This window comes from Xiphias gladius, chromosome 19 (genome assembly GCF_016859285.1).
Source record: "Xiphias gladius isolate SHS-SW01 ecotype Sanya breed wild chromosome 19, ASM1685928v1, whole genome shotgun sequence".
NCBI lineage: Eukaryota > Metazoa > Chordata > Actinopteri > Istiophoriformes > Xiphiidae > Xiphias > Xiphias gladius.
The window spans coordinates 9592485-9609189 of record NC_053418.1 but is presented as its reverse complement, the minus strand read 5'-3'; the positions used below and the strand labels follow the sequence as shown (position 1 = coordinate 9609189).

The window sequence follows — 16705 nt, the reverse complement described above, 5'->3', positions numbered from 1 at the left end:
ATTATGTATTTGTGACTTGCTTTTAAAGATGATGTCCTCAGCAGACTAAAATAATGCAGTGGTGGTTGATTTTTTTGACAATAACAGAAATATAGAGTTTCACCAGCCTTTTCCCTTGAGTGTAAGTAAAGTGTGCTCAAAGTGCAAGTTTTATAAGTTACTTTCCACCTCATCCGTTTGCATAATGACATGTTTCTATGCGACAAAATCGTGTCATCCATACAAGGAACTCTGTCTGAAAATGCATAAAATGAGAAGAGACAATAGCTGTATCTGTGCGTTTTATATAACCAGTCAACTGTGCAACAGTCAGGCAGAGATTTTTTTTTTTTTTTTTTTTTTTTTTGCAGTGCAATATGCTTTTATCTACTAGACAAGAAAGATACAGGTGCTTTCCATTTCCCATCAGAGCAGAAACAAAGCAATTCAAGTCCGTTCTGGCATTTTATCATTGCAACATTTTACTCCCCCCCCCCAGTTGAATGCATGATAAACAAGAGGAAAGCATGAGGGAAAGGGTTACTTTTGTCTGCATGGGGCAAGGAAACAGAAGCAGTCATGCAGTGGCCTAGAGAAGCTCGGGTTTAATCAAACCCAAATAACAAAATTCAGACTTCACCCTTTCCTCTGAGGGCTGCTGTTTCAGGCAGGATGGGGTGGGGGGTGGGGGTGGGGGTGGCGGGGCATAACGTCATTCAACACATAAACACGGGATAACCCCAAACGACCACGTGCGCAGTAGGAAAATCAGGTTTGACGTCAGTGTCCATATAAGGAGTGCCGGGCAGGCCATATATGGTCGTTCCGCCTCTGACGTCGTTCCTCCCGTGGAAAACGAGGAAGGGCCACGATGACCTCGCCCCACCCACAGCTGTTATCAATGAACAAGTGAAACTCAAAATCTAAAGCGCATTCTAACTGAGCTAACGTTGAAGTACTCTCCAGATACATTACGGTAGATTTTAAAAAACATCTCACCTCATCAACTTTAAATTGGTACGGAAAGAAACACTAAAAAAAAAAAATTCTTATTCGCTAGTAGCTTATTTTCAGTTTTAAAGAACATTTTATTATTTATTACTTTTGCATTATTTCGAACCTACTTTTTAAGCCATGACTTCAAGCAGTGAGCTTTTGGAAATTACTGGCAATGAGCTGGTTCACATACTCAGGACCCCCCGGGACCAGTACACCTCTGCTGGGTGTGTGGTGCTGGACTGCAGACCTTTCCTCGATTTCTCCTGGGCGCACATTTGCGAGTCCCGCAACGTCAACTGGAACTCCATGCTGCGTCGAAGGTCCAAGAGCTCGATGGTGGCTCTGGAGTGGCTCATCCCGGACAAGGCGCTCCTGGGTCGGCTGCGGCGCGGGGAGTTCTCCCCCGTGGTGGTGGTGGATGGGAGCAGCCGCTCCGTGGCCGAGCTGAAGGCAGAGAGCGTGGCCCAGATGCTGCTCACCGCCCTTCAAAACGAAGTCCAGACGCAGATCTGCTTTCTACATGGTAACGAGACTTAAATACCTTTTCAATCTGTTTTGATTCACCCAAAAAACTTTATTATAGTCCACTGTTGAAATTGAGCTTTTGATGTATTTGCAAGACAAAAACATCAGCTACTAATGCGTCTCCATAATCAAGCCTAGAGGATAAACAAACTGTTGAACTTGTAATTTTAAAAATGAATATATACAGACTTCCTTCTCATGTTTACCCCTTCATTACTGTTGCTCATACATCGACACATTTTTAAGCAGGACTTTGGTGAGAGCTTGGGGCTTAGCCAATGTTTTGTGACCTCCATTTAGGTGGATTTGAGGGATTTTCAGAGGCGTACTCAGAGCTCTGTTACCACTCCGCCAGCAACCACCTCTCTACAGTGGAACCGGAGCCAACAGTGACGGGTCGGAGGACGCCAGCATATGATCAGGTAAAAATAAAATGTACCTTTTGTAAAGGGATAAAACATAATGTCGTAGAACTGAAAAATCAAAGTGTTTGCATCAAACAGTTATCTACAGATAGAATGAATGAAATAAGACCAAACTGCATCTGGATTATTGTTGGTTTTAAACACGGTCTCTGTCTTGATCTTGCCAATTCGCAGGATGGTCCAGTGGAGCTGCTGCCCTTCCTGTTTCTGGGCAGTGCTGTCCACTCCTCCCGCAGAGAGACCCTCGCAGCTGCGGGCATCACGGCCGTGCTCAACGTCTCCTCCACCTGCCCCAACTTCTACGAGGGGGAGCTCGAGTACCTGCGGCTCACCGTGGAGGACAACCTGGCCACCGACATCAGGGCCTGCTTCTCCACAGCCATCGCCTTCATCGGTGAGTCCCCCCCCCCCCCCTGAACATCCACAGGCCCTTTCCACCTGTGAACAGTTTGACCCCTCGAATGAGAGTTCGCTCGTTATTTTCTCGCTTTAACGTCCGTCCAAACTCCAGCGAACTTAGCAGATCCACCACAGTGAATTAGACTCATCTTAGTTAAACGAGCCCTTTTTTTCCTAACACTAACATATCAGACCATATGAACCAACTCAATGGTTAAATTTCCGTTAGCGCTCGACTGCGCCTTCGGGCGAGCTGTTCAAAGCTCTATGCGTACTTCTGCCTGTAAGACGTTCTCACTGATCTCAGAGGAACTCGTGTGAAGTTGGAGCACAACACGCTGATCTCTCTACCCCTCTCCGTCCCGCCCACAGACTCGGTGAAGCAGAGCGGTGGTCGGGTGCTGGTGCATTGCCAGGCGGGTATCTCCCGCTCTGCCACCATCTGCCTGGCCTACCTGATGCGCACGCAGCGCGTCCGGCTGGACGAGGCCTTCGACTTTGTCAAGCAGCGCCGCCATGTCATCTCGCCCAACCTGGCCTTCATGGGGCAGCTGCTGCAGTTTGAGACCGACGTTCTCTGCCAGGGATGACGACCCGGGCGTATTGAGAGGAAGGGCATTTACATGACCGAACCTTTTTTGCTTGTTTGTTTGTTTTGTTATATCATCCTGCCTCCTGTAGGCATTGTGCTGGACTCAGAGCATTATCAGGACTCAAAACATTTGTAAAAATGTACTGTTTGTACTATTGAAACCAGTACACAACAGAACTCGGTGCATGCACAGAAAAGCTAATTTTGTGGTTGGTTCATCTGGATTCCTGCTTTCAGTGGAAACTGACGAATGGGATCCTGGTGCACCAGACAGCAGTTGGCAAGATAAACCCCTCTGTAATGACCACATTATGAACAATTGCGACTCTGAGCCAGCAAGTTGGAGCAGCTATGAGGTAATTCCCCTGACGTTTTGCAGTTGAGGGGAATTGTGCCTGCTTGTCTGATTCTGTGTGGGTTTGTGTGTTACTTTGTTTGGTTTACGTGCCTGAATTTGCAAGGGCTGTCTTATTTTCAAAACTGAAAGTCATTCTTACACGGTCCGACAACTGTGACATGTCATGTGTTTTCATGAGACAACACTGTGTTAACTACGTATACAGCAATACTGGATGAATCTCTAGTTTATTGTCTAATTTATAAAAATGCACTAACCAGAATTGGTGTCCAATCATTAAGTTTAATCATTCTGTGTCCTGAGATAGATTACACTTAGTACACTCAAACTGGATGAAGTTGTTGTGTTTTTATCATGTGAATAGAATTTTTATTTTTATTTATTATTTCAGCATTTGTTAAGACAGTGTTACTATTATCTCTGTCTGCTACTGCACTTTATACCTCCAAGGTTTTTGCTGATTCCTACTGTTTTTCTGCTGAAATACAAAACATGGTGGAGCACACACTGAGTCTGTTTACTCTGTATAATAATGTCCTTATTTCATACATGCTGTATAACACACTACATTCCTTCCTTCTCTCAAAAAAAAAAAAAAAAAATGGTCAATTGATATTCTGTAACACTGTACATTACAAAGTAATCTCAGACCAGTTAGAACTGAGTGTGTTGCAGTCTTTTGGCAGAGCACTGTACAAATGCATCATTTCACGCTGACCTTGCTGCACTTCATTCGCTCTTGCTGATTTAGGAAGTATTAAAACTGTGCACTGCTGAGTGTTTTGGAGGATTATCCAAAGAGAGTGGGTTTTGCAGTCTCAAGTCCTTTTGACTTCGACAGCCACTGACATAAATTTCACTTCCACTAACTCACCTTGTGAGGACAAGTCCGAACATTTGACAGAGGGAATTTAGCAGAGAAATACACTTGCGAGAGTGGAAAGCCATCAAAGGCATTGTAATCAGGAAGTCTGGAAATTCCATATCAATGATTGAATTGTGGTCATGATGTTTTGCCCTCATAGCACACAAGTAAAACAATACCTTCATGTTACATAGTGCATGCAGCTGGTTCCTCATTTTGTTAGATTTCAGCTGTACTATTACAGGTATCACATCCACCCTGAGCTACATTTAAGCATGTCAACCACAGGCTTCTATAGGTCACAAGAATTATAGACACGGTACCTCATACCATCCTGGGTAAAAGTTGCCTTTCCAGACACTGAAATTCTACACAGTTCACAACTGAGGTTTGAGCATTGAGTTGTTTAAATAATATCTTTAGTACTTTTTGCTTTAAACAAAATGCAGTAGACTCTAAACTTGACCAATACAGATGAAATGAAAAAGAACTACCACTAACAGTGCATTAAGGACCAGCTGACACCACTAACACATCCCCTAATGCTAATTACAGTGCATCCAGAAAGTACTCAGACTCCGTCACTTTTTCCACGTTTTGTTATGTTGCAGCCTTATGCTACAATCATTTAAATTTTCCCTCATCAATCTACACTCAAAACCCGATCATGACAAAGCGGAAACAAAATTTTAGAAATTTTACATAAGTATTCAGATGTTTTGTTATGACACTTGAACTTTAGCTCAGGTGCCTCCCATTTCTCTTGAACATCTTTGAGATGTGTCTGCACCTTGACTGGAGTCCACCTGTGGTAAATTCAGTTGATTGGACATGATTTTGAAAGGCACACACCTGTTTATATAAGGTCTCACAGGTGACAATGCATATCGGAGCAAAAACCAAGCCATGAGGTTGAAGGAATGGCCTGTGGAGATTGGCGATCGGAGAGAGGATTGGTGTCGAGGTACAGATCTGGGGAAGGCTACAATAATAATAAAAATAAAAATTCTGCTTCACTGAAGGTTCCCAAGAGCACATTGGCCACCATAATTCTTCAATGGAAGATGTTAAGAACAACGGAGCTCTTCGTAGAGCTGGGCGCCCGGCCAAACTGAGCAATCAGGGGAGAAGGGCCTTGGTAAGAGAGGTGACCAAGAACCCGATGGTCCGTCTGGCTGATGCAGAGATCCTTTGTGGAGATGGGAGAAAATTCAAGAAGGACAACCATCACTGATGCACTCCACTGATCTGGGCTTTATGGCAGAGTGGCAAGACGGAAGCCTCTTCTCAGTGAAAGACACATGAAAGCAAACTTGGATTTTGCAAAAAAAAAAAGCCCCTAAAGGAGTCTCAGACTGTGAGAAACATGATTCTCTGGTCTGGATGGAACTGTTTGGCCTCATTTCTAAGTGTCATGTCTGGAGGAAACCAGGCACCACTCATCACCGGCCCAATACCATCCCAGCAGTGAAGCATGGTGGTGGCATCATCATCATCCTGTGAGGGTCTTTTTATGGAGCAGGGACAGAGAGATTATTCAGGGTTAAGGGAAAGCTGACCAGAGCGAACTACAGAGATATACTTAATGAAAACCTGGTCCAGGGGACTCAAGACCTCAGACTGGGCCAAAGGTTCACCTTCCAACAGGACAATGAACCTAAGCACACTGCCAAGACAACGCAGGAGCAGTTTAGGGATTCTGTGAATGTCCTTGAGTCGCCCAGCCAGAGCCATGACTAGAACCAAACTGAGCATCTCTGGAGAGACCTGAAAATGGCTGTTTACCGACAGTCCCCAGCCAACCTGACAGAGCTTGAGAGGATCTGCAGAGAGGAATTGAAAAAGGGCCCAAATGTTTGACTTTCTGAATGCACTACATGCCACCCACACTCCTGCGTCAGCCATATCTCATATAATCCACTTCCTCTCATTTGCAAGTATCCATTGCCCAACATGTTGGCAAGCTTAACTTAACTTTTGCGCTTGACTTCTTCCTTCCATTATCCACAGTTTTCCAGACAGAGGGCAAAGATACCTATCTATCTATCTATCTATCTATCTATCCATCTATCTATGAAAAGGAGAAGATAAATAAATACTAGAATTGGTTTTAAAGAATATAGTCACTGTTGACTGTACAGCTACTAAGTGGCGGAAAATAACTAAGAACATTTACTACAGCTTCGACAGCTATAGTTACCAGTTATTTTTAAGATTAAGAATTTACACTAAAAAACATATGATAAGCCAGTAGTTTCAAACCCTTGGCATGTGACCGCTTCATAAAAAGCAGTGTCTATTTGTTGTCACATGTTAGTATTTACACCAAAGAGATTTCTCCTCTAAATTTCTCAAATGTTTAATTGAAATGACTGAGGCCACAAGAGGTCAAATTATCCAGTATTTCACAAAAAAAGCAAAGATTAGAGAAAAGCTTGAAAAGCTAATACAAATTTGTGTAGCCAGACTCCTCACTTTTAATACTTTAAGTACATTTTGCTGACGATACTTACTTTTACATCAAGTAGGATTGTGAATACAGGACTTTCACTTGTAATGTGGTATTTTTATATTGTTGCACAGGTAGATATATTTAAGTAAAGGATTTGAGTATTTCTTCCACAACTGAAGGTAGTTTCCAAGGAAAACTCAGTCAGATTATCCCCTGTGTCATCACCAAAACAGTGGCACTGGTATTCCAGATTAGTTTGTAGTGAGACAGTGCTCTCTACTGACATCTTTTGAAATTACTAGAAATCAAGATGATTCAGAAGTGTCCAGCAGATGACACCAGCTGACTATTTATTAACTGTTGCAGCCTTTTTATTACCATCATAACACAGATAAGCCAACATTTAACAATTAACATACATTTCTGTATGTGCTAATGACTTTTAGGATCATTTCAATTGGTCATTTATTTATCTCTGGAGTCAGATTGTTCCACCTCCCTTCATTTGAATGTCTCTCTCAACTCATTTGTCAGTCAGTTATTCACACTCCGTGTCCAAATTAAACTAGAGTCAGGCTCAGTCATATTACATTAGGCTGTGTGAATCCCTACCAATGGTGTGTATGCGTGCATGAGAGATTAGGGATTTGCACAGGGATCACGCTTCTGTTGGATGTAGTGATTTACACTATTTGCTATTCCCAGCTGAAGATTGTGTCACTCAAACAAGAAATCCAATTCAGAAAAAACTCCTAATAGATCATATGAGCCATATGTGTGATATTGTTAGCTGGAGGATTACAGTGTTGGGATATAAAACATGCATGCTCAGGCCGGCAGGCACATACACAAGCAGCAGTTCTCATCGTTACAAATGCAGTCAGGAAAATAACTGTTTGACCATCTGGGAGTGCTCCCTGTAATTGTTTGCAGGTTGCAAACACACGCAAACAGTTGTTACGTTATTACTTGTAATGCAACTTCAGAGGAACCGCACCGATATAATGCCTTCCTGAGTCCAGTGGAAGGGGTCAGGAGAATATGAACAGGTGAGAAATAACATGAAAACATATTCTGCTATGTAAATTTTTTCCGACTTTTCTCCCAATCTTTGTTGTTTTTATTGTAAAGATACTGACTATTTCTATGTCTTTAGGCCTCTGAAAAGAGGAAATCGCTCTTTGGTTGGCCTGCTTGCAACTCATAGTCAAATGCAACCAATGGCAGCGAGTCGCAAGAAGACATTACTTTCTTAAGGGGTCACAAGCCAAAAATGGTGCTGTTCTATCTCCTAACCCTAACCTTAAACATCACAGATACATGCCTAACCCCAACCAGTACCTTACTGAACCTAAACCAAATTTAACCAACTTTAACCGTAAACCCAAGTCTTCGCCCTCTGAAGAAGAGAAGACCAGCCAAAATGTCCTCACTTTCCCAAACTCCTGATACAGGTAGAAGTACACCAGCAGGCACGCGTACACACACACACACACGCACAGAAACAGAAAACGGGAGGCAGAACCAAGCCTAAGTGTAAATTGAAAGCATCCAAAGGGCAGGTACTGTGCTGTCATTGATCTGGACCTGAGCCATACTGTGCACATCCTCCCACCACAACCCTGCATTATGCTTGCCTGGCTGCAGTTCATCTGGCACTCATTTGGAAATCAAATTTTAAAGACTCCTTTTTAGTTACGTTAAGTCTTACTATACCATGGGACTTCAGGCCTTTCGTTTGGAAGAGAATTAAACTTTTCCAAAGCGCATAAAGCTTTCTCAAAGAGCGAGTGCCCTTTCTAGACCAGGTGCAAACTTTTCCAGTCTGGATATCAAGCTGGAATCACTGATCCCAAGTGCATGATCTATGACAGCAGAAGGTCCTCAAACCTTGTGTATTATGCTGTATGTGTGAGTGGGCGTACACGTTTGTACATGCTCTTATACAACAAGCTCTTCAGGAGCGGGTGTACTGTGCAGTGAACGCTGCACGCTGCTCGGTCTCTGTAACCTTGGCATCAGTGACACACCCCTCTCCCCCAGAATGCATTTTCAGCGTGTTACTAAGCACAGTTCTCCCACGGAAACAGAGACACTTGATTGGAGTGCACACTCCCGCTAAAAGCTTTATTCTCTCTCCCTTTATATTTAGAATGTGTAGCGTGGGGCGAAAAAGTGTGCAGCCATTATTGGCTGCAGCTTCAGGTCACACAATCAGAGAGCAGGGCTCCCAATTGTAATTCCATGGGTGGCTAGCTGGGTTTCTCTCTCATTAAAGCAGTATTGTGTGAGTGTGTGTGTGTGTGTGTGTGTGTGTGTGTGTGTGTATACGTGGTGGTGGCGAGGGGGTGAGGGGCGCTAGAAAAACACTAGAAAAACAAGCGAGCAGGACCTCCTTCCCACATGCCATTCATAAGATTGTGTGTGTGCATGTGTAGGCTGGTGTGTGTGTGTGTGTGTGTGTGTGTGTGTGTGTGTGTGTGTGTGTGTGTGTGTTGAGTAATGCTTGTTTGAGTTGTTGTCATTGTGACTGAGTTTCCAACACAAAGGCCGCCTACCTGCCTTCAAACACCACGAGATAAAAACTCGGCTACGGTTTAATTTATGGCTTCGGTGAAACAGCCGGCATGACGCAGCTTTCGCTCCCTAACTGAACAATCGGGCACTTGATCTCGGATAGGGCGACAAAAAGAAAATATGAGGGATGCCGCGGATGCTTCTGGGGGCAGGAGCTGTTGTAGGGCGCATAGTGCAGAGGGATTGAAATGGAAGTCAAGTGACGATGTAAATGCATGAGCACAGCGAGCCACGGCAAGTGCCTCGTACCCTCGCCCCGCACGTCGCACGGTGAGCAGAGGTGGAAGGCAACACAGTGCATTGAAGATTCGAAGTGGAGGTAGCCGAGCATGAGGAGACTTCAGATTTCATCAGGAAAAAAAAAAAAATAAAAATCATTTTTACTGCAACATTTCTGTGATGATGGTAAACCAGTTTCTTCGCAGAATACGGTTTTTATAGCCTATGCAAAACATGTAACCTCATAAAAATATGCGGCTAATTGCTCGGGTTTAAACTTCCCACTGGCGTAGGCAGACCACCCACTGTTTGGTGCATCAGTAATTTAGCACTCTGAATATCTTAATTTGTAGACTTTTCTATGGTTTTGCTACACCTATTTAGAAAAACAAAAACAAAAAAACAGCTGAGGGTGAGCCCTTCCTTAACACGCTCTACCTGTGGTTATCTAGGACGTACGGTTGATGGCCACGGTGAAACACGGGTCTCACCTAACCTGACCAAAAACCAGCGAAGAGGCCTGTGGCCAGCTTAGGTAGCCCACGCGAGCGCTCGTGTCCCCCCCCCTCAGCGACTAACTCCATCTCCAGCTGCTCGAGCTGGTGAACCTCACGTGGAGGCAAGAGCAAAGTCTACAGATGCAGACACCATGCAGGCTTTCAAACGGGGTGCTGTGCGTTGTGTGCAATGCCACATGTGAGGAGGAGGAGGATGATGATGATGATGATGATGATGATGATGGTGACGATGATGATGAATTACTAAGTGGGTGTTCAGCTGGACACCCCAGCGTCCCGTGGAGTAAATTGACCGAGGCAGTGCCCCCCCAGAAAGCCATTTCTAATATTCCTGCGCTGGCATATGAATATGCGTGAGAGGGAAAGAGGGAGGGAGGGGAGCTGGAGGGGTAGAGAAAGTAAGGATCCCATGACGCCCACCGCCCCACAATGACATCACCGACTCTCAAAAGAAGCGGAAGAGGGAGATGGGAGGCACCCCACTTATTAGATTTCGTGGTAAGGTCGTGTTCACAAGTGAAGATGCCGCTACGCCTCTCCGAGGGAGCCGGCGATGTGAGCCAGCGGAGCGGCCGGATCTAGGCATCCCGGCGAACTTCTGAGGAGGCAGAAGCGCCGAGGCGCCGCGACACAACTCCAGTCTGTGCTCTGCGGAGCGCTGCGGACCCCAGACTGGAGCTGCTCTGGAGGGACCATTTCACCATCGACGGAAACGACGCGTTTTGACTTACATGCCTGGCTTCGTGCGCAGGGCTGGAGAGCTCGAGGTTAACTTTGAGCTTTCTCCCGTTCGAATCGCTGCAAACGCGGGCACCAGGGGAAACGCCAGTATCTTTGTATGAGCGAATCACTGTAAACACTTACATGAACTTTAATTCACTTTGTGTAAGCCCTTCTGCGACCGCCGTGCGCAGGAGACGGTCATGTATATGCGCGTCTCCAAACGAAGACGCACGGAGATGTGCCGAAAAGTCTCGAGATTATTTACTGTAAACCAATCGCCTATATTCATTGTCGCCTCGCAGTAAACGACCCCAAAATTAGATTATCATAAATTAAATCTTCCAATTAGAAAAACGGATCAATCCTCGTGCGTTAAAGAAGTTCTAGCTCTGTGGGCTGCACTGTAACTCTGCAAAGGCGGACGCAAAGCGGTCAGCGTCGCACAGAAAATTACTTGTGTTCTACAAAGTGGCGAGGCGTTTTAATTGAAATACAGCGATCCGCGTCCTCACTCACTGCCCGGGACTGTTTGTATGCTTGAAATGGACTTGGAAGACCTGCCGTGGAGGATGCAAGGGAGCTAACATTTGGAAACAACACAGACACAAAACGAGAACAACTGAGGTAAATATGACCCGATATAATCACATGTATCATTTAAAATGTAAACCCAGTATTTTATTGTGCACAAACAACAAATGGTAATCTTGTAACAAATTTTAAAAAAAAACCTTAATGAAATACATTCTTCAAACAAATTTTATACAGTGACCATATATATATATATATATATATATATATATATATATATTATATTATATTATATATATATATATATCTTTGTTTATCTGTAAAGACTCCTGGAAAGCTAATCCCAGCATGGCCTCGGGTCTGGACAGCAGCTGCTCCATGGAGCTGAGCGGCTGGAACAGCAGTGTGAGCAGCTCCGGAGCCTCCGTCCCCTGCAACCAGAGCGTCCTGAAGCTCGCCCCTTACTCCCCTGAAGCCACGGCGGCCTTCGCCACCGCCATAACCCTGATGGTCGTCTTCACCATCGTGGGGAACATCATGGTCATCATCGCCGTCCTCACCAGCCGGTCGCTCCGAGGTCCGCAGAATCTGTTCTTAGTGTCACTGGCTGCTGCGGACATATTAGTGGCCACTCTCATCATCCCCTTTTCTCTGGCCAATGAACTTCTCGGCTACTGGTACTTCAAGTCTCTGTGGTGTGAGATCTACTTGGCGCTGGATGTGTTGTTCTGCACCTCTTCCATCGTGCACCTCTGCGCCATCTCACTGGACCGCTACCTGTCAATTTCCCGGGTCACTTACGGGCGTCAGCGGACTCCCAGGCGCATCAAAGCCGCTATTGTGGTGGTGTGGCTCATCTCTGCCATCATCTCCTTCCCTCCCCTGCTCTCGTTGAACAAAAGCGAGGCAGGGGACCTGGGGACAGAGAGAGGACCACAGTGCCAGCTAAATGATGAACGCTGGTACATCCTTTACTCCACCATCGGCTCCTTCTTCGCCCCATGCCTCATCATGATCCTGGTCTACGTAAGAATCTACCAAATAGCCAAACAGAGAACACGATGCCCACCGGGAGAGCCCAGGAAGGACGGGGTTGGCTGTGCCACACCGAGCCAGCCTCCACGACATGTGCAGGCCAATGGGAAGGATGATGAAGAGAGCACACCCCCGTCATCCAACAAAACCTCCAATGCCAGACCCCCCACCCTTGCCATCACCCCTTCTCCATCCCCAGGAGAGTCTCAAACCTCCCACAATCCCACATCAAATAATCTCCTTCAACCCCCATCACCTTCTCCAGCCATGACCCCCGTTACAGCCACCCTTGATACCTCTCCTCGTGGCCCCTCGACCCCCTCCTCTCTGCCTCAGTCTGCCCCCGCCAAGACTAAAAAGGGGAAGAAGGGCAAGCAGCAGAGAGGGAAAAAAGCAGACAATAACAATGGCGACAGCTCAAGCACAGAGAGCGATATGGAGCACAGCCATGGAGGAGGCCGAGGCAGCACCAGCATGCCCGGGTCACCTGCAGGAGGGGGGATCCACTCCCCGGCCTCAGTCAAGCGCTACCGGGACTTGATCGCCACTTCAAAGGGGGCTCGGCTGGTGCCAGGGAGGAAGTCAAAAACAGAGAACAACCCTGGAGCAGCGAGGCGTAAAGCCATGGTCAACAGAGAGAAACGTTTCACCTTTGTTCTGGCAGTGGTCATTGGTGTCTTTGTGGTGTGCTGGTTCCCATTCTTCTTCTCCTACTCTCTGCAGGCAGTGTGCCCGGAGACCTGCGCCATCCCCGATCCACTCTTTAAGTTTTTCTTCTGGATCGGTTACTGCAACTCTTCGCTCAACCCAGTCATATACACCATCTTCAACAAAGACTTCAGAAAGGCCTTCAAAAAGATACTGTGCAGAAGCACCAAGGGTACTTTCTTTTAGCATACAAATCCACTGTATAGGACATGGACACAAAAATTGCTACTCCTGAGGCATAGAAAAAAAACAAAACAATCATTTCCTTTTTTCGGAACACTGAAAGGGCTGTTTTAAAAATCCGTTGAACTGTGGAAATTCCAGCATAAAATTCAGAGCTGAGAGCCACTCTTTTACAGCCACAGTGTGCGTAAACAGGCAACTTGGGCTGTGAAATCCTAGCTGGCAGCTGATACACACATAATTTTTACAGGGTGTGGGTGAAAACAGGACACGGACCAGAGGCAGGGCTAGACTACACTAAACTGCTTACCACCTCAGTATTGCTGACAAGATTTTGAATGCAAGGTTTTACCTCCAGATCACACAGTGTAATGGATATTACTAGGACAAAGAGTGGTGCAACGTCATAGAAGAAATATACAAAAAAACAGAAGGTCTTGAAGAATGCAGGAAACTATTGAGAACACTTAAATAGAAATAAAGATTATTTAATACATAATATATAAGTTTTTTTGTGAGGATTCCAGGACTACTGGGGAAAGAAAACTGATGAAAAGAAGGAAAAGTGACTTTAAATTCCTATGAGCCTAGGGCCCTTTATTTATCAATACAGAGCACAAGGAGCGCACAAGGTTGGTGGTGATTTCTTACGTCTGCAGTCTTAATTTGCCCAGCTGCAGGGCAAACATGTGTTTCTCGATTTTATCTAAAAGTGCAACAACAAGCGAAGGTTTCTGATGATCTCAAACGTAACAGCACAGACAAGGACACCCTTTCAGACTGAACTTGCGGACTATTAAGTAGAAAGACTTCAGGTCAGACAGCTTGCTCTTGGCTTCGCAGGGGCCATAGTGGACACTCAGGTTGTTTGTAATGACACTCTCAGCTTTCTCCTATCACGAAATATAGAATAAGCTTCTGCATCAGCGGAAGACTGAAAATCAAGTAGATTCTTGTTATTTAACATGTGAACATTATTTTCCAGAAATCCTGCTTCCTGATGAGCAGCAGTATTTACCAAGTGGTTATTTACATCGACTGTAAACGACAGATGAACAATGTAATTATGGATGTGCAATGTTACCCCTAATTACACCTACATGGGTTATTCTAAGAACCGTTTGGCTGAGTCACTCTTTACCAATGCCTCTGGCACATCATCGCCCGTAGTGGACCTCGACATGGCACATTTGATTAGTTGCTGAGAGGCGAGAGGATGAATGGTGCATTTATTTTTCTCACCATGAGACTGAGGCTCTGTCAGTTTTCTCAAAAAAAAAAAAAAAAAAAGAAAAAGAAAATGTGTCTGTAACTGTGAACAGCACACAGGTTTATTGACTCAATGGGACAAGGGCTGTCAGCAGCAACACTTCAATTTACTAATTGTCTAACTCTGCTGACCTGTGTGAGTGAGTGTGTATGATGTGCGTGTGTGTGTGTGTGTGTGTGTGTGTGTTGACTTTAAGGTTTTTCCTGTAGAAAGTGTCAGTGCCTCCTCCGGCTGCTATGTACTACGGATCTACTGTAATATTGATAAGAACAGAGACCAGATTTCCTGGTGCAGGCAGCAGTTTGCTGTCTGTCATGCGCATGTTTCACTCGATTGAGAGATCAGTAGTTTATCGTTACGTTTTTGAAAATCTTATTGAGGTGAAACTCAGTGTTTATCAGTGTTATTATGTACATGGCTTTTTAGTGATCACCATCAAGGGACCAAAGGGCCTTATAGGAAAATAGCCTGACTCAGTGATATCTGGCTCTGTGTTGCTTTAACGAAGTATTACTTTATATTTGGTGTATTTGATGGGAGGCGAAGATCGAAAAACACTGTATTATTTATTTCAAACTATTTTGTGTTTTCTGTCTGTTACCTATTTATTGTTCAGTTACTTTACTGTGCTTTTGTTCCAAAAGTCAAGCAAAGTGGAGCTGATCAAAGAGCGAGAAGACTGTACAGATTTTTACTTTGTTGAATAAGAGCAAAAATTGATTTATGCCATCGAGCTCTTGCTTTGTAAAACTGAGCTGTATTTGAGCTTGGGGGGTGTATTTGTGTTGAACTGAAGGAACATTACCTTTGAGTTATGTGCATAATGCAGAACCTAGAATACAACATTCGTCACCATTGTTTCATCTAGTTATAGTACAGTAAAATGTTAAATCAGAGATACAAGCACATTCATGGAGGTACTTATCGAGCACGGTACAGCAGGAAAATTTCTCAAACTTTTCCGGAAAAAGGAATCGAACACGAACACGGCAATAGCCACATAGCCATTTTCACTTGGAGGATTTGCAGGCTTTGTGCAGGACATTATGGCTATAACCCATATCACACAGAGCTGCTTGGAGATTCAAATGACTGATTTTACAAAGTGGTTGAGAGCAAGAGCTCTGTGCATCTGTACACCTGTTCCCTGCACTCAACTGAAATGGTGTTTTGCTCTCCAGAAATACAAACAGCTACGGCAACGCAAGTATAACAATCACAGCTGCAGAGGTTGTGGATTCATGGCTGTTTCCAATAAATATGAATTGTAATGCTGCTCAACCCCCCCTGCCCCCAACTATGGCTTTATGTGGTGAGAAGGCTGCTTTGTTTATTTTTTAAGAAGTATGAATTATGGCTTAAAGGTGACAGATGCGGCAATCTGCCTCTTGATCACCGTCCTTTTCCCTGAATCTGCCTGTATTGTCTCTTCCCTGACTGTGTTTGGACCAAACTACGTGGTCTGAGCGTCACAATCTTTTATCCCCCATCTGTCACCATCCTTCTCCAGTTTGGAAATAAAAAGCTATTTGAAAAAGCATGAGTCATTGTCCAGATTGTTTATTTTATATACTTTCAGAATACAACATCAGGAGGGAAAAGTAAGAAAATTACGTTGTTTAACAAATATGAGAGTTTTAGCAGAAAATTTTTTTTTTTCTAGGATACATGTTGAACCAAAGTGCAATCTAAAGCAATTTCCAGCCATTAGGATATAGCCCTGAATAGCAACACATCTCCAGGAAATAGTTTATAACATTGTGGGCAGATGGCACCTCAAGATGTCATTAGAAGATCTCCTGTCACAGTAGGAAATGAGAATTTGGCCACAGCAGACGCAGCATAATGTTGCCTACTGCCAACAAACACAGGGGAAGTCTTTAAGTAATTACAGCATGTTGCCAAGTATCACGTATGCACTCACGCACATATTCAATGTGTCATCCTGCACCAAGTGTGAGATACTGTATTCATTCATGAAACATGCTCAGTGCACACACAGATGCAGTCAGAGACACACACACACACACACACACACACACACACACACACACACACACACACACACACACACACACACACACACACACACACACATTTGTTGGGACAGCTTTTTATATTTGAGGTCAGCAATACTATGCTGAATTGTAACTGAATTATGCTGATGAGCAGTCTGGTGATTTCTCAGGGCCGAATCTTGCCTCTGCCCTGCTTTCACTTCACACACAAACACAAACACACACACACACACACACACACACACACACACACACACACACACACACACACACACACACACACACACACACACACACACACACACACATTTTCACTCAAAGAAAGATAC

At 44.6% G+C, this 16705-nt stretch overlaps 2 protein-coding genes across 2 annotated transcripts; both read left to right on the top strand.

Moving 5' to 3' along the window:
* The first annotated feature begins 838 nt into the window (after window positions 1-838).
* Window positions 839-3782, top strand: dusp2 (dual specificity phosphatase 2). The gene is made up of 4 exons (XM_040154372.1): window positions 839-1501; window positions 1804-1925; window positions 2103-2322; window positions 2700-3782. The coding sequence occupies exons 1-4, from the start codon at window positions 1114-1116 to the stop codon at window positions 2915-2917; spliced, it is 948 nt and encodes a 315-aa protein (XP_040010306.1). The 5' UTR covers window positions 839-1113; the 3' UTR covers window positions 2918-3782.
* Window positions 3783-10478: 6696 nt separating this feature from the next.
* Window positions 10479-15876, top strand: adra2b (adrenoceptor alpha 2B). Its single transcript, XM_040154369.1, has 2 exons — window positions 10479-11255; window positions 11488-15876. Exon 2 carries the CDS (start codon window positions 11511-11513, stop codon window positions 13089-13091), a length of 1581 nt encoding a protein of 526 aa, XP_040010303.1. The 5' UTR covers window positions 10479-11255; window positions 11488-11510; the 3' UTR covers window positions 13092-15876.
* Window positions 15877-16705: the final 829 nt, after the last annotated feature.